The sequence below is a fragment of the Gavia stellata genome, chromosome 8 (assembly GCF_030936135.1).
Source record: "Gavia stellata isolate bGavSte3 chromosome 8, bGavSte3.hap2, whole genome shotgun sequence".
Lineage (NCBI taxonomy): Eukaryota > Metazoa > Chordata > Aves > Gaviiformes > Gaviidae > Gavia > Gavia stellata.
This window is the reverse complement of record NC_082601.1, coordinates 18,759,155-18,781,497: the sequence shown is the minus strand read 5'-3', so window position 1 is coordinate 18,781,497 and position 22,343 is coordinate 18,759,155. Positions and strand designations below refer to the sequence as shown.

General features: G+C 67.0%; 1 protein-coding gene across 1 annotated transcript in view; it reads right to left on the bottom strand.

Moving 5' to 3' along the window:
• Positions 1–22,343, bottom strand: part of SPEG (striated muscle enriched protein kinase) — a 39,515-nt gene that overhangs the window by 13,833 nt on the left and 3,339 nt on the right. The window contains exons 2-11 of the mRNA XM_059820449.1: positions 12,066–12,155; positions 11,433–11,814; positions 8,778–10,309; positions 7,624–7,767; positions 6,690–6,872; positions 4,717–4,928; positions 4,341–4,429; positions 3,953–4,134; positions 1,564–1,824; positions 88–246 (exon numbers count right to left, since the gene is read on the bottom strand). Coding sequence (XP_059676432.1) covers positions 88–246; positions 1,564–1,824; positions 3,953–4,134; positions 4,341–4,429; positions 4,717–4,928; positions 6,690–6,872; positions 7,624–7,767; positions 8,778–10,309; positions 11,433–11,814; positions 12,066–12,155 — 3,234 coding nt within the window. The remainder of the gene's footprint in view (positions 1–87; positions 247–1,563; positions 1,825–3,952; positions 4,135–4,340; positions 4,430–4,716; positions 4,929–6,689; positions 6,873–7,623; positions 7,768–8,777; positions 10,310–11,432; positions 11,815–12,065; positions 12,156–22,343) is intronic.

Sequence of the window (22,343 nt, the reverse complement as noted above, 5' to 3'; positions counted from 1 at the left end):
GCACGAGCCCTTGGGTGCAGCCCCCGAGGGGATGGGGAGACATCTCCCTGCAAGGCCCTGGGCAAGCTCTCTGGGCTTGGAGGTTACCAAAATGGGTCCAGGTGACTGCCGGGGGGGGAGTGCCACTGATCATGCAGTCAAAACGCGCCGTCCGCCCTTCCACCACGTCCACGTCCTCCAGCTTGCGGGTGAAGAGTGGCTGCACGGAAGGCTGCACCGTCAGCCGAGCGCTGCAGGTCAGCTCGTCTGCAGGGAGAGTGGGTAGGGGTGAGACCTGCGCAGCAGGCATGTGTGCAGGACAGGAGGCAGCCTGCGACCCCCCAGCTGCAGCCCCAGCAGTGAACGTGGTTGTAGCTGAGCATACCGCACGCCCAGTGGGGGCTGAGCCAGATGTGCTGGGTGCCAGGCTCTGTCCCTGCACAGGGTAGGTGGGGTACAAGCCTGTGCAAGGTCCCCATGCCCAGGGCTGGGGCTCTGCTGGCAGCAGGGTGCCTCTTTCCTCCCCTCACAGCAGTACAGATGCCAGCAGCAAGGTGGGGCGGGAGGATGCCCTGTCGTCCCTGTAGGGCAGGGGGTCACAGCTGACATAGCCCCATGGGGACAGGGTGGTGATGCTGAAGCAGGCAGCGCCAGCACATGCAGCACCTAGGGGCAGCATGGGGACGGGCGCAAGCTGGATGCGGCAGATGAGGGGGTTGCAGCAGGGACCGCTTTGCAATGATGGAGTCGTCACCCACCGCGGGCAGGGATTGGCACCATGCTCAGGCGCAGCCTCTCCTCCCTGCACCCAGAACTACTGCTGCCTTCAAATCCCAGCAGGCATACAGCCTCCTGCATGGAGGCATGCACAGGCACCAGCCACAGGGTGCTGGGAGTGCCACTGCCCCCTGCACCCACTGCAGCCTGGGTTACTGCTGAGGGGCTGCCCAGGCAAGCTAGGGAATGGGAAAGGGACCCTTGTCCCTGCCCCTCTGTGGGTGACAAAGGCTGTGTGCAGCATGCACAGGAACAGGAGGGTGTTGGAGCCATGGGACAGAGGCCAGGTCCTGCTGCTCTTCCTCAGCTGCCACCAGTGATGGCTTGGTGGGAGAGGGTGGGTGGCCCTGACCCCCTGCCCACTGCCCCTGCCACCTCCCAAGCTAGCAGACAGGTCAGTACCGGAGCCAGGTGCCCGAAGGCTCTAGAGCCAGGGGACAGGGACAGCTGGGTTCCAGGGCTGCATCCAACCACTGCAACCACAGTGCAAATGCATCGCCCCGCATTTCTGGGAGCTGCATGCATGCCAGTGGAGGAGCTGAGTGGGGTGGGTCAGGGTTGCAGGGCTCAGGGTGCTGGAGCCCAAGGACTGATGCGCACCAGGTCTCCCAGCTGGGGAAAGGTCCCCAGCTCCCAGGGCAGCAACCACGCCCTGGCCCCCCAGCTCCAACCTCCAGCACTTACAGCTACATCCCAGGGGGACCAGAGCCCCGAAGGCAGGGGCAGGGGGGGCTGTCCACCCCCAGCAACCCCCTAGGGCCATGCCCCGAGTGAGAACCCCCGGGGAGCTGCATGACCGCCGCTTACCTTTGGCAGTGCTGAGCTTGCAGGTGTAGATCCCGCTGTCGTCCTCGTGCACGGAGGTGAGCAGCAGCTTGCACTTGCGCCCGTCAAAATGCATCTTGCATTTGAGCAGGGCGGGCTGGAGCAGCCGGCCCCGGGACAGCCAGTCCACGTCCATGTCTGGCGGGCCAGCCACCAGGCACTCAAAGAGTGCCAGCTCCCCCGCCCCGACCACCACGTCCTGCAGGGGAACCACGACGGCCAGGGACTGGCACTCGGGGCGAGCTGCCCGGGAAGGGGGGAGAGAGAGAAAGAGAGAGAGACGCGTCTCAGCAACTGAAAAGCAACCATGAGAGGTGGCGGGGATGGAGGTGAACGTGCGGGGCACGGGGGGCATGCGGGGAGGGGGCCCAGCATGGCGGGCAGAGGGTGCAGCGGGGAAGGGCAGGGGGGAGGGCGAGATGTGGAAAGCAGAGCTGAGCCGGGGAGGGAGCTGGGGGTGAGGGGAGGTGTCCGTGCCAGGAACACACCACACAGCGCTTTACCAAACAGATTTTATTAGAGCTACAAAAAAAAGGGTCACGGCCTCGCAGCCCGTCCCCCCGCCGAGCCCCCTCCCTGGGGAGAAGAGACCCGGAGCTGGTGGGTGCTCTGGGCAGACCCTGAGCCCTGGGGCTGCGAGAGATGTCTCCCGGTGGCCAGGCAGGTGCCTGGATGGCCGCTGCAAAGCCTAAGGGGCCGATGCTCTCCCTCCCCCTGAGGCTGGGGCAGGGTACTCCGCCATGGGGGTCCCCGGGGTCTCCTGTCCCCCACACTCCAAGGTGACCGTTGCAGAGCTGCCACCGCGCCACAGCCCCTTCCCTACAGCCCCAGCCGGCACGGCGGCGACCGTGGCTCAGCTCCCTGCTCCCCTTCCCTGGGCAGCAAGGAGAGGAGCGGCAGGACACAGACAGGGACAAACGGACGGACCAAGAGACAAGACAGCATCATACGGCCGCCCTGGCCCAGCTGAGGGGGTCCCTGGTGCTCCCCCACCGCTCCCCCCACCCTGCCTCGGTTACGCCTCCCCCAGCCATCCGGCGAGCCCCTGCCCGAAGTCGAGGGCCCACGCGTCCCCGCGGTGTGTCCAGGACGAGGCGGTGGATGGAGCAGAAGGTAATAACACAAGGTGAGGTCCACTGCCTAAGAGGTGTCCAACTAAGAGCCCCGCGGCCGCGGCTCTGAGAGATGCACCCCCTTATCGTACTCCCCCTGCGTACAGACAAAAACCGCAGTCAGCAAGCGGAAGGGTTAGTGCAGCAGTGACGGGACTGGCACACACGCACGCACACGCCAGCGCTGGCACGAGGGGTTCGAGCTCGCACCAAGGCACAGAGCCACCCACTGAGCCCCCTGAGAGGGGCCAGGGCTTGGGCCGTTGCCCCCACAGCCCGGTTCCTCCCGGCTGTGGGGCACGGGGCTGGCTCCTGCTCCCACCCCAGTGCCGCTGCGCTTTGCTGGAGGCTGGGAGCAGGGTCCTGGCAGGGTACAAGCAGTGCAGCCAAGGCCAGGGTGGGATGGGCGCAGCCCGGCGGGCTCAGGCAGCCATCAGCGGGGAGGGCTGGGGGGAGCAGGGCACACACAGCAAAGGGCAAAAGGAGGGAGGCAGCATCACTCATCCCTGCAGGCTCCTTCCCTGGCCTCGGGGCACACCAGGCAGACCCTGGCCCCAGGTTCCGAGCCCCCCCCCCCCCACATTTGCACACGTATATAGGGGTCCTAGGAGGACCACAGCAGGGCTGGAGTGGGACAGCAAGGGAAGGGGGCTGGACAGCCCAGCCCTGTGCATATGGGCTATCGCTGGAAACAGGCAAGGCAGGACCTCTCCAAGCTGCCCTGTGCCTGGCAGGCAGCTTGTAGGCTGCCAGGGGCAGGGAGGGAGGGAGCTGCCAGCATGGCAGAGCAGGGGGAGATGTCCCCTGAAGGGCCACCAAGGGCAAAAGCCCTCCCTGCGCAGCCCGGGTCAGCACCTGGCCCCAGCAGTGCATATGTGGGGGGACGGGGCGATGTGAAATGAAGCTGGGCTGCAGGGAGCAGCAGGCTTTGGGTCAGGCCAGCGGGGGTGCCCTGGCACAGCTGGGCGGTGGGGCCCAGGGCCGTGGGGTTGCACATCTGGATGGGGCAGCAGGGCAGCCTGCCTTCTGCTGCAGGCCCAGCCTCTGCGGGCAGCCCCAGGCACGCAGCTCCACCTTCCTGCTCCCGGCTTGCACCTGCCCGCACTGCAGCAAGGAAGGGCAGGCTGCCTCATCCCCTTCTCCTGCAGCACCCCCAAGGGGGGGGGTCTGCAGTGGCCCCTTCCCCACACAGCTCATGCAGGGCACTGGAGCCAGTTGGGCCCTCGAGGCCGGGGGGTGACGCGCTTGGGGACCTTTACCTCTGACCTCCAGCTTGGCCTCGCACTGCTTGGTGCCGTACTCATTGACGGCCTTGCAGGTGTAGAAGCCGGTGTCCGTGCGCTCCGCCGCCAGGATGTGCAGCGTGAAGAGCCCCCGAGCCCCCTCCGCCTCCTCCGTGTGGTGCCGGCGGCCGTACTTCACTGGCTGCCGGTTCCTCAGCCTGCTCGGGACATGGGCAGATCGGCACGGTCACACCTGGCCTTGCACACCCAGCCTGCCAGTCTTCAAAAGCCTCCCTCTCCTCCACTCCCAGCCCTGTTTGGGACCAGAGCTCCAAGCTGGCTGTCCCCAAAAGGGGAGGTGACCATGCCCATCCCCTCCTTCCCTGCCCAGTTGTGACTCAGCGAGCACCGCACCGGGACTCACCAGTAAATGATGGGCTTGGGCTCCCCACGTACGCGGACACTCATGCTGACATCCTGCCCCTCCAGCACCGACTGGTCCAACAGGGCCACCTGGGGAAGCAGGGGTCAGAGAGCAGTGAGCACCCGCCTGCACCCAGGACCACGCGTCCCCACCACTACACCCAGGACCATGTGTTGCCCATCACGACGACAGCTCTGGAGCACCACAGGGCGCTGGAGTTGCTAGGCGAACTGGTGGGGTGCAGGCTGCCCGGGTGCTGGGAGCACCCAGATCAGGAGGTAGGAAGGCCTGACCCTCCTGGCACTGGGGCCCGCAGGGCTGCAGTAACAGGGCACTGCTCCCCCTCTGCCAAGTCCCGGGGGGGTTGTCAGCTTACCTCAAAGGTGGGTGCAGACTTGAAGGTGCTCTCCGGGGAGCCGTGGGCAGCCCCATGCTCGGCTCTAGGCTGCAACTTCATGGCTGGTCGGTGCTGGGGAGTGCCAGACTCGGGGAACTCTTCCAGGGGGCTCAGGTACTCCTCGTCCGAGGTGATGGGGCTGGCCTGGCCGAGGGGGGGTGCCAAGTTCCCGTGCCGCTCCACGGCGGGGGCTAATACAGGAAAGGCTGGATAAGGAGCTGGCAGCAGGCAGAGCTGGGCAGGTGGGTCAGGGCACCCCTCCCCACTACCCTGCACCCCAGGGGTGCCCGGGGACACCCATCCCTCGGCACATCCCAGATCGGCAGCAGCCAGCAGCGAAGGGGTGCGGGGCCGCGCAGGGGGAGGGGGTGAGAAGCACTCCACGGGACGATAAGGGACGCGATATCCCGCAAGGCGACAGCAGGGCTCAAGTGGCTCTTACGCAGCAGCCCGCGCTCCCATCCTTAAGCCGCCCGGATTCCCGGGATGGCTGTCCCTGCCCCGAGCCGGCGAGGGCTGAAGGTGACATTGGCAGCTGCACTCCCCCAGCAGCCCGCCCGGCCGTCCTGCTCGCTCCCCGGGGGTCGGACCCGCCTGCGTGGGGAGCCCACCCGGGGCCGGCATGGGGGACCAGCGGGGTGCGGGATGCGTGTGGGGGCCGCGGGCGGGTGGTGCGAGGCGGGGAGCCGCGAGCGGCGCGGGGTGCTGGCAGAGCCCGGCCGCCGCGCTGGGGGTGCTGGCCCCCCTCCAGCCCGGCTGCCGGAGCGCCCTCAACCCCCCCCTCCCCTTACCGGGGGGGAGGCGGGCGGGCTGCCCGGTGCAGGGCGAGGGCTGTGCCCCGCCGCGCCCCCGCGATGCCCGCGGGCAGCCGCAGGGCAGAGAGCTGGGGGGGCCGACCCCCAGCTCTCCCCCGCCCGCCCTCCCGCATCCCCCCGCCGTCCCCCGCACTCACCGGGGGGCGCGGCCCCGGCAGCCCCCGCCCCGGGGCGAGCCGCGCCGGGCCGGGCCGGGCCGGGCCGCACCGCCGAGCCGCCGCTGCCGCTGCTGGGGCCGGTGCGGCGGTACCGCGCGCGCCTCCAGCCCGCAGCGCCGCCGGCCCGCTGAGCCCTCCCCGCCCCAGCGCCGCCCGGCCCCCGGGGCTGGGCCAGCAGCGCGGGGGAGGGCCCGCCGCGGGGCCGGGGGCTGCCGGGCCCCTTCCTGCCCCCCCGCCGCTGGGCCCGCGGCTGGCCCTACCCGGCCGCTGCTGCCCCTGGGTGTACAGCCCGGCTGCAGCACGGAGCGGGTGGTTTTTTGGGTGCTACAAGCCCCCAGGGCAGCTCTGAGCCTCCGCACGCTCCCCGGGGACACTCTCAGGATGGGGAGCGCCCGGGGGCTGCGGCGGGCTGGGTATCCCCACGGCCAGCGGGGTGGAGGACAGGCTGGGTACCCCCCGGCTAGCGGCTTGATGGGCAGGCTGGGTATCCCCACAGCTAATAGCTTGTGGGGCAGTGGTATCCCCACGGCTAGCGGGCTGGGGGGCAGGGGTATCCCCACAATTTGCAGGTTGGAGGGCAGGCAGGGGTGTCCCCATGGTTTGCAGGCTGGAGGCAGGGGTATCCCCACGGTTTGCGGGTTGGAGGGCAGGCTGGGGTATCCCCATGGCTAGTGGGGTGCAGGGCAGGTGTGGGGGAGGCCGGACACTGGGCTGCTTGCTAGGTGCCGGGGGATGCTCACAGCCTGACCCCGCTCCTCCCCACGGCAGGATCCCTCCGTGCTCGCCGGGAGCACGTCAGCTGCTTTGGTTCAGACAGAGCCTTGTAGGGTAAGGAAGCCGCTTTCTTCCCAGTGACAGCAGCGGCCGAGCTGGCAGCCAGCCTGCCGCGGCGCCGGCCCTCCCACCGCCGGCCGCGCTCCCGCCGCCCGCCCGCCGGCACTCACCGGGCCGCGCACGCTGAGGATGGCACTGCACTCACCGGGCCGCACGCTGAGGATGGCACTGCAGCAGGTCGCCCCCACCTCGTTGGCCGCGGTGACGGTGTAGAGGCCAGCGTCGGCTACCCGGGCGCTCCTGACCAGCAGGGTATGACGCTCGCCCTCCGCCTTGATGGGCCGCGTCGTGCTGCTCCGCAGCGGGACCCCGTCCTTCCTCCAGGACACTGCCGGCAGAGGCGAGGGTCACTGGCGGGCGGGACAGCCCAAGCTCCGCCGGGGGTCTGCGCAAGGTGCCGGCGAGGCCAGGGGCTCCCCTGCCTGGCCTGGGGACCCCTTTGCCATGGGGAGCCGCCCCGGGTTCCCACGGCCCCTGACGGAGAGAGCGGGGCCGGCCCCTGCCCGATTCCTGGCATCCTCCCGCCCTCCAGTGGAGGCTGGAGGAGGGAATCAAAGCCGCTTCGCTTCTGCCCGGCTCTGTCGGCTGGTACCGGCTCTGGCTGCCCAGCTGCCCCTGCCCACCTCCTGGCTACAGCGTGGCCGGAGCCCATCAGCCCTGAGCCGGGCACCGGGGCTCTGCCCGCGGGAAACCACCTGAGCCGTCCCAACAGCAGCCCAGAGCATCACCCCTCCCTGCCCGCACAGTACGCAGCAGCCCTTCTCCTGCTCTCCCAACAGCCCAGCCAGGCACAGGGGAATAGCAGACACCCTGCCCGCACCCTGCCCTCCACAGCCTGCCCTGGCAGGCGGTGCCCAAGCACTTCACTCCTGCCTGGGGGAAGGCAGGGTGGAAGGCATGCTCCCAGGGTGGGCACACCACCTCCCTGAGACACCCAGCTTGGGGCTGTGTCCCCCACACAGCACAGCTCAGGTGGCCCCAAGGGACGGCTCAGCAGGTGGGACGTGGACATGCAGAGGCCCTCTGCCACACTCACACACCTGACCCCCCCCCGATCCCCCCGCCCCGTGGTCGCTCACCTTCTGGCTGGGGGTTGGCCGTGACAATGCACTTGAGCAGCACCTCTGCCCCCACAGCCACCGCCATGTCCTGGATGGGGATCTCAAAGATGGGGGCTTCTAGGGGGTCTTCACCCGCTGAGACGTAGGAGTCGTCAGATGACTCTGGACAGGGAGAGACGGGCCCCATGGTCATCAGCAGGATGGAGCGAGTGGGTCCTGGGCTGCACTGGGCTGCATGCAGGCAGAGCAGGGGCCTCGCAACCCTCTGCCCATCCCTGATACCACATGCCCCACACCCTCGCTGGGGCATTAGGCCACCCCACACCATGCAATGGAGGAAAGGACCACATCAGGGACCACCATGGCACAGTGCCTGCAGCGGGACGAGGCAGAGGACTACGGGGCAGGGAGCGCACAGCTTGCTGTACATCCCCATACAGCATAAGGGATGCGGTGACAGCGGGGTGTGGAAGAAGGAAGGTTGTACAGCCCACTGCAGCCCCCTCTCCAAGCTCCTGCCAGACTCCATGGGGTGCTGGCTGCTCTGCCATGCTACATCAGCATCAGCCTCACAGCTCCCTCCCCTCCCATGGCCCCAGCACACGGGCAAAGGTCCTGGGGCTGCACCAGGAGCCTTGCGTGGGCCTGGCACTGCTCCAACCAGAGCAGAGCCTGGAAGGAGCTCCTGGCACGGGCGCAGTCTGGTCTCAACCCTGCGTGCCGGGATGGGCAGGGCATCTCTCCCCCAGCTAAACCACTGCATTCCCTGTGGACACTTGTGCTGCACACCCTGCCTGGAGCGCTGAGCATGGTCCAGCCGGGACAAGCTGCAACGGGTGCCCTGTGCCCTGTGGGGCCAGAGCAGCCCAGGCCTGGGTGCCAGAGGTCAGTACCCTGCGTCCTTCCCATGCCAGGCAGGAGGGATGGAGACATCAGCAAGCATCATGATCTCAAGGCCCAGCAAGCAGGTACCCAGGCTGCTCTGTCTTACAGCACTGGCTGGTGCCAACATCCCCAACATCCAGAGCTGTGTCGTACCGCCCCACCCCTGTGCTCTCTGGCACAGCCTGGGCTCCCCATGCCTCCCAGGGGCAGGCTGGGGGTCCCCCATCCCGCTTAGGGGCTGGCCACGCCAGCTCGCCCCACAGGTGGGCAGAAAGCCATGCTCCTACCTAGCTCCGGAGAGGTGGGCCTGGCTCGGCGCCCCTTCCCTTTACTCCTCGTGCTCCTGCCTTCTTGAGCCGTCCGGCCACTGTCTTTCTTCTCTGACACTTTCGTCTGCCTTCTCTCCACCTCCCTGCCCAGGCCGTGCTGCCCTGCCCAGCTCCTCTCCAGGCGAGCCTCCTGCTCCATCCCTGGCTTTGCCCAGGGCAGGAACCGCACCTCCACGGGCGCCTCCGGCCGCCGGTACAGCCCATGGGGCACAGCCAGTCGGGCAGCCACGGCTTCGCTTACTGCCCCAGGACCACGGGCTCCACTGGCGGGGCCCCCATCCGGGCACAGGGTGCCTTCAGCGGGACCCGCCTGCGAAAGGGCCGCCCGTCCCTGCGGGGTGGCTTGCGCTAATGGCCACTGCTCCTTCTTCTTCACTTCACCAGTGCCTTCTTGCTGTGGACCCTTCCTGGCACCTGCATCCTCCACCTCGGTGGGCTGACCGGCTGCCACGCCGCCCCGCGCCGGGGCTTTTCTCCCCCGCTGCCCCCCAGGCTCCGGCTCCCCGTCGGGTCCCACCAGCGCCACGCTGGAAAGTGCCAGGTGCTGGATGACGTGCGTGCTCTCCGCTGGTGGGAAGGTCTTCGGCAGCAGTGCCTTGCGCCCACCGGCGCCCTGTGAGGAGGGGGTGCGGGGGGCACGGGGGGCAGCAGGCTCGCCGGCCGCCGGGGGCGAGGGTGCCGGGGGCAGCCCAGCTTTGCACAGCTCCTGGGAGCGCCGCAGCTGCTGCTTGGAGACCGTCCGCTTGATGCGGGTCAGCTCCTCCGCAAACTTGTGCTCAATGGCGTAGACACGGCCAGCGAACTTGCCCCGCTCATCAAAGGATGCAGCTTTCTGCCGGAAAGCCAAACGCCGGCATGCTGCCGTGCCGCCCGGCTCCCAGCGGCTGCCTTCCCGCACGTCCTCCCGCGAGCCACCCAGTGTGCCAGCACGGCGCGAGCCAGAGCCGGGCTGGTCGAAGGACCGCGCCTTGCGCAAGGGCAGGCAGGGGTGTGCGGGGAAGGGGCTGTCCGCCTGCTCCAGGCTTCTCCGCCGCTCCTCAAAGTACTGCAGCCTCTCGAAGATCTTGGAGCCAGCACGCACCAGCTTGGGGGATGCCCGGACAGAGACACGACCGGAGGCGTCGCTCATGGGTGTCTGGGGACGGGACTCTTGTGTGCTGCCCTGTGAGTACCCTGAGGACTTGGGCTTTTTGATCTTCTCCTCGTACTCCTCGGGGACTGTGTCCTGGTACTCGGTCGGCACTGAGGACTTCTTGCGGGGGGTCACGGGTGTGAAGGAGGGGACGCCAGGGCCACGGGCAGCAGGCTGGGATGTGGCAGCGGCGGGTGGCGGCAGGCACAGGCCAGCACGGGGAGACGGCGAGCGGAGGATGGGTGGCTTGGCAGTCAGCGGCAAGGCAGCAGGGGACCTCGGGGGCTCGGCGCCGGGCTTAGGAGAGACAGGGCCGCTGTGGGGGTCATCTCTCCGGTACCCCCCCTGGGGGATGCTGCTGCAAGGGGAGAGACAGAGGACCGCGGTTCAGAGCCCACCCTCACCACCTGGCTGCATCCCTGCTCCCAGCCTGCACCACAGTGCCCAATGAGGCATGGCAGCCCCGGGACCGGGGAGCCTCGAGGGGCCCCAGCAAGAGAATCCAGCTACCCGGAGACCACCGGGAGCCGGCTGGGTTGGATGAGAGTCCTGGGCTGCTGTGACACAGCGGTGTCCCCTTGCTCAGGGGTACCCATGTGGGACAGCAGAGTGATGCTGGGATACCCAGCAAGTCCCCTCCCCAGGGCCGCCATGCAGGCAGAACCAGGGTCCGGGGGGTGCCCCAGTTTGCCTGGGCGTCCTGGTGTGCCGAGGCAGTGTGGCACAGGCCAGCTCTTCCACAAGGCAGAGCGGGTCCCTGAGTCTACAAGCCATCCCCTGGCACACATGCTGCTGCAGGCGCATCCCCCCGCCCCGCTGCTCCCAGGGGGACTCATCAATCATGGTGCAGAAATCGTAAGGTGGAGATGAGGTTCTGGTGGAACAAGCAGCCTTGAACAAAAAAAAGGGGCGGGATGGAGGTTGAAGGAGCAGGCCTGTGGGGATGGGGACTGAAGACAATGGGGAGGGACGGGGTCTCTGAGCAGGTCAGCAGGTCCTGGGGAGGCAGCATGTCCCTGTCCCCTGCTGCTGTGGTCCCTGGGCGGTGGGGACTGCAGGCGGCAGAGCCTTGCCAGTGGGTGTCCCAGGCTGCCACGCACCCCCTGGTCCCCACACCCTGCGCTGTGCAGAGCCCCCGCAGCTGGGTGGGACACGGGGACACCCATGGCACAGCCTGCGGGTGGGATGCTGTGGTGCATGCAGCAGCGCAGGGGTTACCCCCAGCCTCAACCTGGCCACAGCAGAAAGGTATCCCACTCCATGTCCCCTCCCTCACCCATGGGCCTGTCCCCCCCAGCCCTGATTGCTGCCACCAGCTCACCGGGACAGGCTGCCTACTGCTCAGAGCCCCCGATCCTCATCCGGGCATGGCGAAGGCAAAGAAAGCTCAGGTGGAGGGGAGGAGAGGAGATGGCTGTGGGGGTTGGAAGGAGATGGCCCCAGCGTGATGTCCCTTCCGCACGCTTCCCCAGGCTACTTACACATGGAGTGAGAGCGCCCGTCCTCGGTACAGGCTGAAGGCGCTGCCGTACGGGTCGCTGGCCACTGAAAGGCTATCCTCTGACCCCCAGCTCGTGCCCACCAGATTAGCCCGTGATGCCCGCACCAGCGGCTCCACACCCAGGTGCCGGACCTCGGCGCCGCGCAGGGCCGGCGCATTTGCTTGCCTTGGGGTTCCCTGTGGCTGCTGCCAGGCAGCGGGGCGGAGGTAGGGTCCCCGTGCCAGGAGGCTGGCATCCGTCTCCTTCTCCACCACGGTCTGCTGGCTGCCAGACCAGCTGGAGCGCTCCTCCGTCTGTGACAGGGCCAGCACAGAGGTCGGCGTTGTGTTCATGGAGGCGTCCACAAGGGTGTCGGACCCACCTGGAAGGAGAGGGATGAGCCAACACTGGGTGCCCGTGGGGATGAGCCCAGCACCCTGCTCAGAGAGGACTGAGCCACCACAGGGTGTCCAGAGCAGGCTGCCCCAAGCCCTCTCCCCTTTGCATGGGTGGACCACAGCTCCTCCCCCCGCCATGGAGACCCCCAAAGCTGGGCCAGCAGAGCCCTTGCAGGGGGGCTGTGCCCAGCAGCCGGTGCCGGGGCCCCGTGCAAGCCGGGTGCCCCCTGCTCACCCGTGGGGGTGCTGAAGGCCGTCTCATCCTGGAGCTCACTGCGCTGCGTCACCTGGGGGTCGCTGGGCTCATCCTCGCCCGTCTCCGAGTCTGGGGATTGGGGGGAGAGCTGGGGGTCAGGAGACACAGGGACAGCAGGCCAGGCTGGCGCTGCCCCTTGCAGACCCACGGGGTCCAGGGGCAGGAGAGCAGTGCCCGGGCAGCTCTGGGAAGAGGCAGCGCCAGGGCAGGGGGCATGACTGTGACCTGCAGGGACAAGCTGCCAGCAGGGAAAGGCAGGACCAGGGCTGGGAAAGTCCATCAGGGCAAGGGCAGGCAGGGGAGGGCAGGCAAAGCTGGCAGGAGCAGCATTAGATAATGGGAGGAAGGGAGACCATGCTGGCGGTGGGAAGGCGGCTGGAGGAGGTGGCGTGGGGACAGGGAGGCAGGGCAGGGGAACAGTGGCAGCGATGGGGCAGGGCGGCAGGCTGGGGCACAGGGCCTGCTCTGGGGACGGGGCTGGCATCGGGCAGGGATCTTCCTACCGTAACTTTGTTTCCTGCAGGAGCGGAAAACTTCGCTTCCATAGGGGCAGCAAGAGAGAGAGAGACATCAACACCCGGTTATCGGCCCGGCCTGCGGAGACGCGGGGGGCAGCGGGGAGGGACCTTGTCCCCAGCATCTCCCCGCGCTGCCGTGGGGCAGGGACCTGCCAGGGCAGCGCCTGGGTGGGCCATGCCGGCTTGGAGAGCCTGGCACTCTGTGCTGGGCTTTGGGTCCAGGGATGGGACCAGGACTGGGCGTTTGGCCATCTCAGGATCCCAGGAGGAGCACCCCATGTCCTGCCCAGCCCCATGGCAAGGGCCAGGTGCTCATGGGGCATGGAAACAGTCTGGTTCCCCAGACTTCCCCACCATGTCTCCACTCTGCACCCACGTTCACAGCACGCTGCTCCGGCATTGCACACAGACCCTTCTCGCACACAGACCATCCCGCCTGCGCAGTGCACGGCACCATCCCCTCCCAATGCCATGGCCACATCCTGCCTGGTAGAACAGCCACCTCCTGTCCTAGGAGTGGCTGGAGCTACCCTGTGGGCTGGCCTTGCCACCGCAGCACCTGCACATCCCTCTTCTCTGCAGGGCACCGCAACTTGGGGCTGTACCCCTAAGCCCATGCCCCAGCTGGGTGCTCCTGGGGGTGCTGGGGCACACGGACATGTGTGTCCATGTGCAAGCACCCTCCCACTGGCACACACACATTCATCCCCTACCCCATCGGTGGCAAGTGCTGTGCGATACAGCCATGCCCCAGAGCACGGCCCCAGCTGATAAAGCAGGGATGCTCGAGGTAGAGCATCAGTGAGAACCTCCCCATGGGCAGGATGCAGCCAGGCCAGATCAGTGCTGCCCTAATGTCCTGTTCCAGGAAAGCCGACGCTGTGCAGCCAGGGAGGGCCAGCCTTTCCTCCCTGCTGCTGCCCGAGTCCTCACAAGCTGCCGCAACGGACCCCTGTGGCAAGGGTCGTGTTCCCTGCCCTACCACCACTCCCCTCCACTGCACTGCCACAGCGTGGTGGGGGGCCACACTGCTCCCCCCTGACTCCAATCTGCCCCTCCACAGCTCAACACACCGCCAGCTGCCCCATGCACTGGCACCACACCAGGATCCCCAGCCTGGCCACAACAGCCTGGCAGCCCCCGAGGAGCCGGAGCTTGCGGGGCCAGGAGCAGCCTGGCCTTGTGGAGGACAGCGGGAGCTCCCGGCTGACCGGGACCCTGTTTCGGGGCTGGCAAGCTGCAGCCCATCCCTGCCCAGCCTCTGCTCACTGCCCCACTGCGGAATGGCGGTGGGGCTGGACCCCATCCCGGCGCACTCAGAGCGGTGGGGGAGCCGGGTCCTGGTAACTCAACGCACCATGCGTGAAGCGCCCGAAGCGCCGTGAGTGGCCGGTCTTCTGCAAAGGAAAAGAGAAGAGAACATTACCCACGGCACGGTGCCACGCGCCTGCTCACACACGCACTCACACTGCTGGCACGGCACACCCACACGCACACACCCCATCATGGCACATGCGGCACCGCTCACACCCACAATCGCTCACATACACACTGGCACAGCACACCTGGTGCCGCTCACACCCTCCCGCTGACAGGGCACACCCGGCACCACTCACACACACGCTCACCCCCCCCAGATGCACACCCACGGGGTACCCACAGGCACACACCCCCGCGCTCACAGCCGTGGATGGGTGTAGGTGGACACATGTAGCGCATGCCCAGCCGTGCACACACACAATCGCACGCACCTACATGTGCGTGCGTGCGCGTGCACACACACACACACACACACACATTCCTTGGTGATGGCACTGTGCACCCCAGCCCTGCGCCGCTGCCCGTGCCTGGGGGGTGACACCCGTGCACCCCAGCCCTGTGCCACTGCCCGTGCCTGGGGGTGACATTGTGCACCCCAGCCCTGTTCTGCAGCCCATGCCCAGGCAGTGACAGCCCTGGGCAGCACAGCTGCCCCGGCACCGCTGCCTGCAGCCAGCACCACCTGCAGCAAGGTCTTTGCCCTGGCAGGTGCCCAAATGCTCCGCAGCCCCTTTGAAGCCACCGCCCGCACCAGCGTGGGGACCGGGCCAGCAAAGCGTCTTCCAGGCGCTGGCCCAGACACCGCCACAGGCACCGGCCCAACACGGGGACAGCATCCCCTATCCCCGGTGGAGGCCGTGCCAGCTGCGAGAGATGCTGCCTGGCACAAGCGGCATGGGACCAGCCTGTCTGCGCGGGGCTGGAGGCGTGGGAGCCATGCTTGCCTGCGCTGTCTGGGCAGGCAGGCAGGACCCAAGCACAGGGCGGAGGCGCCGGGAGCTCCCTGCCAGCTTGGCTGCCCTCTGCGCCACAGCCCAGGGCCAGGAACCCACTTGCCAAGGGAGGGACCGGCTGAGAGCGACCCAGCTGCCAGCCCTGGCGTGCACCAACGCTGTCTCCCAGGGAAGCAGAGGTATGGGGTGATCTCCAAGGCAGACACAGGGATGCAGCGTGCAGACAGGCAGGGTTGGGCTGCCAGGACTGAGCATCCTTCCCAGCCAGTCTGGGTGACGGGGTCTCCCCAGGACACTGACGCCCCATGCCCTGTCTCCCCAGCATGGGGCCCAGGGCTGGACACCCAGCTTTCTTGCAGCCTTTTGGCCTGCCAGCCCCTCCTGCCTCCCCACAGCTCCCAGGCAGGGTCACGGATAAACAGCCCGCAGGGACAGACAGCCCCTGGGCACAGCCAGCCAAGCATGGCCAGCAGCTAGTTGCCCTTGGAAGGGCAGCAGGCTTATTTTGCATGCCCCAAAGCTGCTGCCACTGCAACAGCAGCCCCTGCTCGTGGGCAGCGCTTGAGGGCTCCCACCAGCCCCCTGCCTGCATGCGGTGCTGGCCACAGGGCAGTGGCTGCACGAGACACATTTGTATTCAGGCTGAGCCAGGCTTCACCTCCCCTCCTCGGCTGACTGCCGGTTCTGGCTGGAAGCCCGTCTTCCAGGCCAGGGAAAGATAGATGAGTGATTAACTGCACCATCGGCGGATAATTCCCCCATTAAAAAATGAAAATGCAATTGAGTGCCATTATCGGGTGCTCTAGTGGCTTCCCCAGGGACTGACGCCATCAGCTCCCCATCAAATATGGTGACTGCACCCAGTGGGCCTGGGCTGGGCTCCATTGCCCAGAGCTGTGGGGTGGCTGAGCCCCTTTCCCCCTGCCCCGCAACAGGTCCCTGCGGGATTGGGGCACCCCGCAGCGCAGACCCCCCTCTGGTGCAGCACCCACCCGCAGCTCGGCAGGGAGCGAGTGCTGGGTGATGCAGGGTCATCCCCGAGCAAGGACGTGGAAAGGTGGCAGGAGCAGCTGGAGGCTCAATGTGGGCTGGGGCCTGGGCGAAGGGGCCAGCCAGAGAGTGGGGGTGCGCTCCCTGCCTGGGATTTCGTTTGCACCCTGGGAAAAGGGGTGGGGGAGTCCCAGGAGCCCGCTCTTTGTGCACCCAGCCTGAGGTGAGACGGGCTGGCTGGGAACAGCACCCAGCTTCAGCCCTGCTCCATGGGGCAGCTGACTGAGACCTGGCACCGCCTCTTTCCCCCGTGCCAGGCACAGACCTCCCTGCCTGGGCTGGGGTCCTGCCCTGGCCCTGGCATGGGGCATCCCTAGCCATGGCCATGGGGCCAAGGGGAGTCAGGGGGGAGAAGGGTCTCCTGGGGCTATGGAGCACAGCCCGTGCAGCCTGCCACCACCTGGCATGTGGAGCCCAGCACCACATGGCACTGGTGCCACTGGTGCAAGACAGGCAGACAGGGAGCAGGGACGGGGTGAGGTGGGGAGGCAGTGGGTGGCTTGCCTGGTGCAGAGGGACAGCCACTATGGGCCATGCTCAGCCAGCGGAGCAGGACCCTGCCCCACCACTCGGGCAAGCCCCTGGGCTTGCTGCCCCCAAGGGCAGATGGGGCAGCCAGGCAGTGCCATCCACCCTGCCCCAGAGGAATGTCCCCACCTGGCTCCCAGCATCCCTGGGGACCTGTGTCCCCCCATACATCCCGCACCCCTGGGAAGGGCCTGCAGGTGACAGCCCCTCCCCAGCCCCTGCTGGGCCACCAGGCAGGGTGACAGCGGGGAGGCTACGCACCCGCGCTGGGTGGAGCAGCGGGGTGGGCTTGTGCGCCCTGGGGGAGCCAGGGGCTTCCTCGAAAGGTGCCCCCCATCCTCCACCCCACGCCGAGGCCAAGTGACGTCCTTGTTCCTTGCTCGGTGGCAGAGCGTGTGGCGGGGCCCGCGGAGGAGCCTTGCCTGTGCCAGGCATGCTCCTGACGCGGAGGGGATGACGCATGCAAAGCCTCGTCTCCAGCTCCGTGACCACCAGCAGCGGGGCTGGGGGGAGCCATGAAGCAGCCTCCATTTGCCGCCCCGGCTCCGGAGGGCAGAGAGGGGAGAGGATGGTGCCGGGGGGAAGCCCCCCGCAGGGGTCCCAGCCCCGCTGCTGGCACAAGCGGTGCTGAGCACCTGCCCTCTGCCCCTCCTGCCCGGGCTGGCGAGAACAGGCGGCTCCGCAAGCGGAGCTGGAGCCGGCGATGGGCGAAGCCCTGGGGAGCCCCGGGTGGCAGCAGCAGGGCCGGAGGGGCACCCCTATCCCCATCCCCATCCCGATGCGCTCCCGCTCCCCGGCACTGCCCCCTCCTCCCGGCACCCGCCGGCGCGGCAGCCCGGAGCCCTTACCTGGAAACGCTTCTTCACCCAGATCTTCTTCATGCTTCTGCAGAGCCCCGCTGGCCCGGTCACACCGGCTCAGGCCCGGCAGGACGCCAGCCCGCTCCCGGCGGGGTCCCCGCTGTCAGCACGCCGGGGGGGCAAGCGATGCTCCGAGCATCCTCCACCGCCGGCAGCCGGGGACGGCGGGGGGAGAGGAAGGGGCTCGCCAGGTTGGGCTCTCGAGAGGGCTGGAGCTGTGAGCATGAAGCATCACTGGAGTGCTCCTCCCTCCATCCTTCCCCCGCCTGCCTCCGCCTCCGCCTCCCCGCCAGCCCTGGCACGCAGTGGCAGCGGCGGGGGACAGGCAGGGCACAGGTGGCGGGGGGCGAGGGCAGCCGCGGGGCGGGGGGTCACACGTCCTCACCCTGCTGGCTTTGGCTCCACGGCACCGAGGGGTCCGAGCCCCCTGCCCAGCAGTGGCTCTACCACTGTCCCCTGCCATGGGTCCATCCTGCCCCACCGTCCTGGGCAGGGGCTGCTCTTCTCTCCCATGCTCAGCACCGTGGGGCACAGCCCACCACCTCAGCTCCCACACACACCCCAGTGGGGACAAGAATAATACAACACACCACACCAGCGCTGCACGCAACTGCCCTCCCTGCACTGCCCCCAAAGTGCCCCCAAACAGGGCAGCTCCACTGCCACAGCTGCCACAACCCTGCACACAGCAGCACAGCAGCAGTGTGCTATGGCACTGCCCACCCAAGATCCAGGCTCGCCAGCACTCTGCCAGCTTCTGCTCAGCCCCTCCACATCCTCCAGCCATCGGCGATGCAGAAGAGTCCCCTTACCAAGACATGGGTGTGGGTCCCAGCACTGCTGACCCGCCTGCACAAGAACAAGAGATAATATATGGGCACAGTCCTTCACAGCAATCCCCCTGGCCTGGCATTGCCCACATCATGGCATGAGCCCCCCTTGCAAACCACACAGCCTCCCGCCCAAGGCACCCAGTGTCCTAAGGCAGACCTTGCACCCTACCCCCCGGGTGCCTCATGACCCATGCGGGATGGCAGGGCTGGACTGCTCAGCCCTGGGCTAGCATCACTGCTTTGTGGCTGGTGGGGACACAAGCTTGACCCGGGGAGGTAGGCTGTTGTCCCTGTCCATACTGCATGACACACACGAGACCACCCCTCATGCTGGGGTGAGGACCCACAGCACTGTTCAGCGCAGGACTGGGTGCCCAGGACTGAGCTGTGATAGGGCTCCAAGAGTGTGGGCAGAAGCTGTGGGTGGGGGTCCCTGGTGGGGCTGGTCAGGGCCATTAAGACCTATTAGTGGTCCCAGGGTGCTGGCACAACCCCGCACGCCTTCCCCAGCCCTGCCGGCCTGTCCTTGTTCTCTGGGTGATGCTGCAAATAAGCCAGAGGGGCAGTCCCAGCCCCACAGCCTCAGCGGGACCTTTCCTGCCTCCCATGCCCCCCACAGCTCTCGGTGCTCTGCATCACCAGCTCACCGAGCTGTTGAGCCCCACAGCACCCACCAGCCCCATTTCCAGGCTCTTGGAGAGGCTGCCAAGGTTCCAGCCCCACCGGCTGTCTGCGCTGACTACTCCCACTGCAGAGCATCCATGGGGACGCTGCTGGAGGCCTCCCCACCCAGTGCTTGTCCCCATGCTGCTCACCTGTCCCCTAGGGAGCTGGCAGTCCCACGTGGGGCTGCACACAGGCATCACGCTCCCCACGACACTTGGCAGCTCCAGCAGCTTTTCTCCACTTCCCCTCCCAGTCCATGACTCCCAACGTGAGGCTTTTCATGGCTCCATAATAACTTGCAAATTACCCAGTACAAAAGGAGCTGTTTATACAACATTTCTGACAGTCCCACAATTCGAGTGATGCTGCGGGGTTTCCGTGGAGACCCTGCACGTCAGGCGAGTCCCACGAATGCCAGAGCTGGCACTAAGGGAATCTCCTGTTGGAGCCAGAGGACTCTGCTGGGCCCTCCAGCCCTGGGTCGGGACAGAGATGGGTACCCCTGAGCCAGGGCTGGGTAAAGGGGTGGGCTGTGGGGCTCATGTCTGCCAGGGTCCCCGCACCAAGGGTCTCACTGCCAGGTGCTCTCACGCAGGCTGTGCATGCCTGTGGTCCTGCTGCAGACCTGCCCAGCCTGTGCCTTTTTTTCACACTCGCATGGGACAAAAGCCTGGTCAGGGATGCCGGGAAGGAGCACCGAAGCTTGGGCTTGGCACACAGCGATGCCAGGGCAAGGGTGCTGCCACCACAGCACCTGCAGGGACAGACCCAGGGCTGACCCCAGGGAGGGACCACATGTGCCCAGCCAAAATGCAGTCATTCAGGTATCCTCCGATTGACAGATCTGTTGCCCCATCGGCCATGGCTCCTGGCTGGCCGGGCACACAGACCTTCCCTCTGACTGTGGCTCTGCCGCTCAGCCATTCTTCAGCAAAAGCCTCAGGGGTGGCTCTGGGCTGGCGCAGAGCTGCTGCACCGCTGGGAGCAGCTGGGTCACCTCCGAGGGGCTGCGCCTGCTGCAGCGCCCAAAAGTCCTTTCCAGAGGCAGCAGCTCCTGCAAATCCCCCTGCAAGTGCAAAGAGGGAGTCCCTGCAGAAGGTGTCCGGTGTGAGAGGACGGCAGCCTGCACCCAGGGCAGCTCCTCTGCCCTATCCTAGCCCAGGGGCAGCCCTGGCACTGTCCTGCTCCTCTGCAGGATAGGGACACAGGGCAGGGGACGGGGGCCAGCGTGGCCATGGCATGGACAAGGGGCAGAGCGGGAGCAGGTGACCCTGTTGCCACCAAGCTCCAGCTTTGCCTGCTGGACACACACCAGCCCCGAGCAGAGCAGATAGCAAACACTGCTCAAAATGCAGCATTAATTACACTGCTCAGAGAGCCGCAGCTCCCCACGCCTTGCTGGGCCTCCCCGGCAGCTCCGCACAGATCCTGCCCCTGCACCCCAGCACTGGCCAGACACCGGCCACCCCACCCCGGCCATCAGCCCCCTTGTCTCGGTGCTTGAATAATTGATGGCAGCAGGCGCATGCAGCCGTCTCGGGTAGGAGGAGGTCTGGGCATGAATCTTTCATGTGTTTGCGCCTCCTGGAGCTGCTGGGGATGGTCTGCAGGAGGTGGGGATGTGCTGCGAGCCTGGGGAGATGGGGACCGTCCCCAGTCCTGTCCCCAGGGGGAAATACAGCACCACAGCAGCTTTCTGGCCCTGGGGAAGAGCAGTGCTCTGCTGTGACCCCTCTCCCGAGGGCTAGGGAGACCCCAGGTGCCCTCCCCAGCATCACCTCCCCTTGCTGCCACTAGAAGGATGCCTGAGCACATGGTGCCCGCTGCAGGTGGAGGACGTGGGGACACAGGACAGCAATGTGACCTTGGCTCTGGGTGCCTGGGCACAGAGCGGGATGGCAGGAGGCATTTTGTCCCTGCCCTGCCAGCCCCGCTCCCGGCATCCCCCCTGCTTGGGGCTGAGGGGCTGCGTGAAGAGGGCAGGGGGAGAAGCAGGCAAGAGTGCGGGCAGCAGGGTAGAAGCAGCTAGCCCCTTCCCAGTGCCACTGCGCCAGGGCACAAGCCAGCAACCTGGTGTCGAGAGGCAGGAGGGCCACAGGGAGTGCTGAGCCGCCCCGGGAGGAGGAAGAGGCCGTCATCCCATCACGCAGCCCTGAGCGGTGGTGCTATATTTACCCACCCGCAGGCCCAGGTCTCAGCCTCTCGCCTGTAACAGAAACCCTGCAGCCCGCCAGAATCCGAGGGGACGGCACATTCCTCAGCAAAAATAAACCCCCGGCAGCAGGCGAGAGGGCAGGGGTGCAGATGACTGACTGGACAGCTGCACCCGCCGCTCCGCTCAGCGGGGAGCAGCTCTCCCAGTCTGCAGCACCCCCAGACAGGGACCCGGCACGCGTGGCCACCACGCCAGCCCCCTGCCCAGGTGGCTGGGGACAGAGCTGGGAGCCTGCATCTCTGGCAGCTGCCCATGGGCTGGCCTCGGTGCCGCCCCTGGGGCCAGGGAACAGGCACAGCCCCAGGGCACGTGGCTGTGTTTGGGGACTGGCGGCTGCACAGCCAGTCCACGCGCCGGCCCTGCTGGTTGTGGGCATCCTGAGGGCCAGGTCCAGCCCCATCGCCCGGCATTGCCCAGCCCCGGGGACCTGTCCCTGCGCCAGCTGAGACCAGCAGCCGGGGTGGCACCAGCCAAGCAGCTCTGCAGAGGCAGCCCCTGCGCTGGCACAGCTGGGCATGGTGCCCACCCCACGGTGGGGCAAGTCAGCCTGAGCTGGAGCCTTGCATCCTGAGCTCCTCCGAGATGCTGCTGTGCCCTGGGGCTGGAGGGACAGTAAGGGGAAACTGAGGCAGCCCCAGAGAGTCCCACAGGAGGGAGGAGATGGCAAAGGGAGCCATTAGGTCCCATTAGGTCCCTGAGCAGGGCTGGCAGGGCTCTGGAGGGAAGGGGCAGTTGGCATTAAACATGGGCACAGCACTGCAAAGTAAGGGACTAAAATTAGGCGCTGAGATAAACAGCCAGAGGTGCTGAGCCACCAGGGACACTGCCAGCACAGCCATCCCTGCCAGGGTGCCATTGCCATCACCGCACACCATCAGCCACAAAAGCGTGCCCATGGTGCCCCGCTGTAACTCTGGGCTGGATGGGAAGGGGCCACGCAGGGCTGCTGCACGCAGGCAGCTCCTGCCCCCTTCCCTGACCCCAAATCCAGGCAGGTGCAGGCTGTTCCCTGGGCAGAGGAAAGATTCCAAGGCAGTTTGATTGCTGAGTGCAGGTGGAGGCGAGTGGAGCAAGACCCTGCACTGGGAGCCCAAGACGGACACATCCAACCTTGAAACAAGAGGCAGGCCTGGCGGGGAGGATCAGACAGCACTGGCATGGCGACGGAAGGCTGGGCTCTAAAAGATTAGCTCGGGTTGTTAAGAGGTGATTTAATCCAGTTTATGGGGAAAAATTCAGGAGATGCAGCTGAGAGGTGATACAGGCTTTAGTGACCCTGGGGGCAATGGAGCCATGGTGCAGACCAGGGCTGGC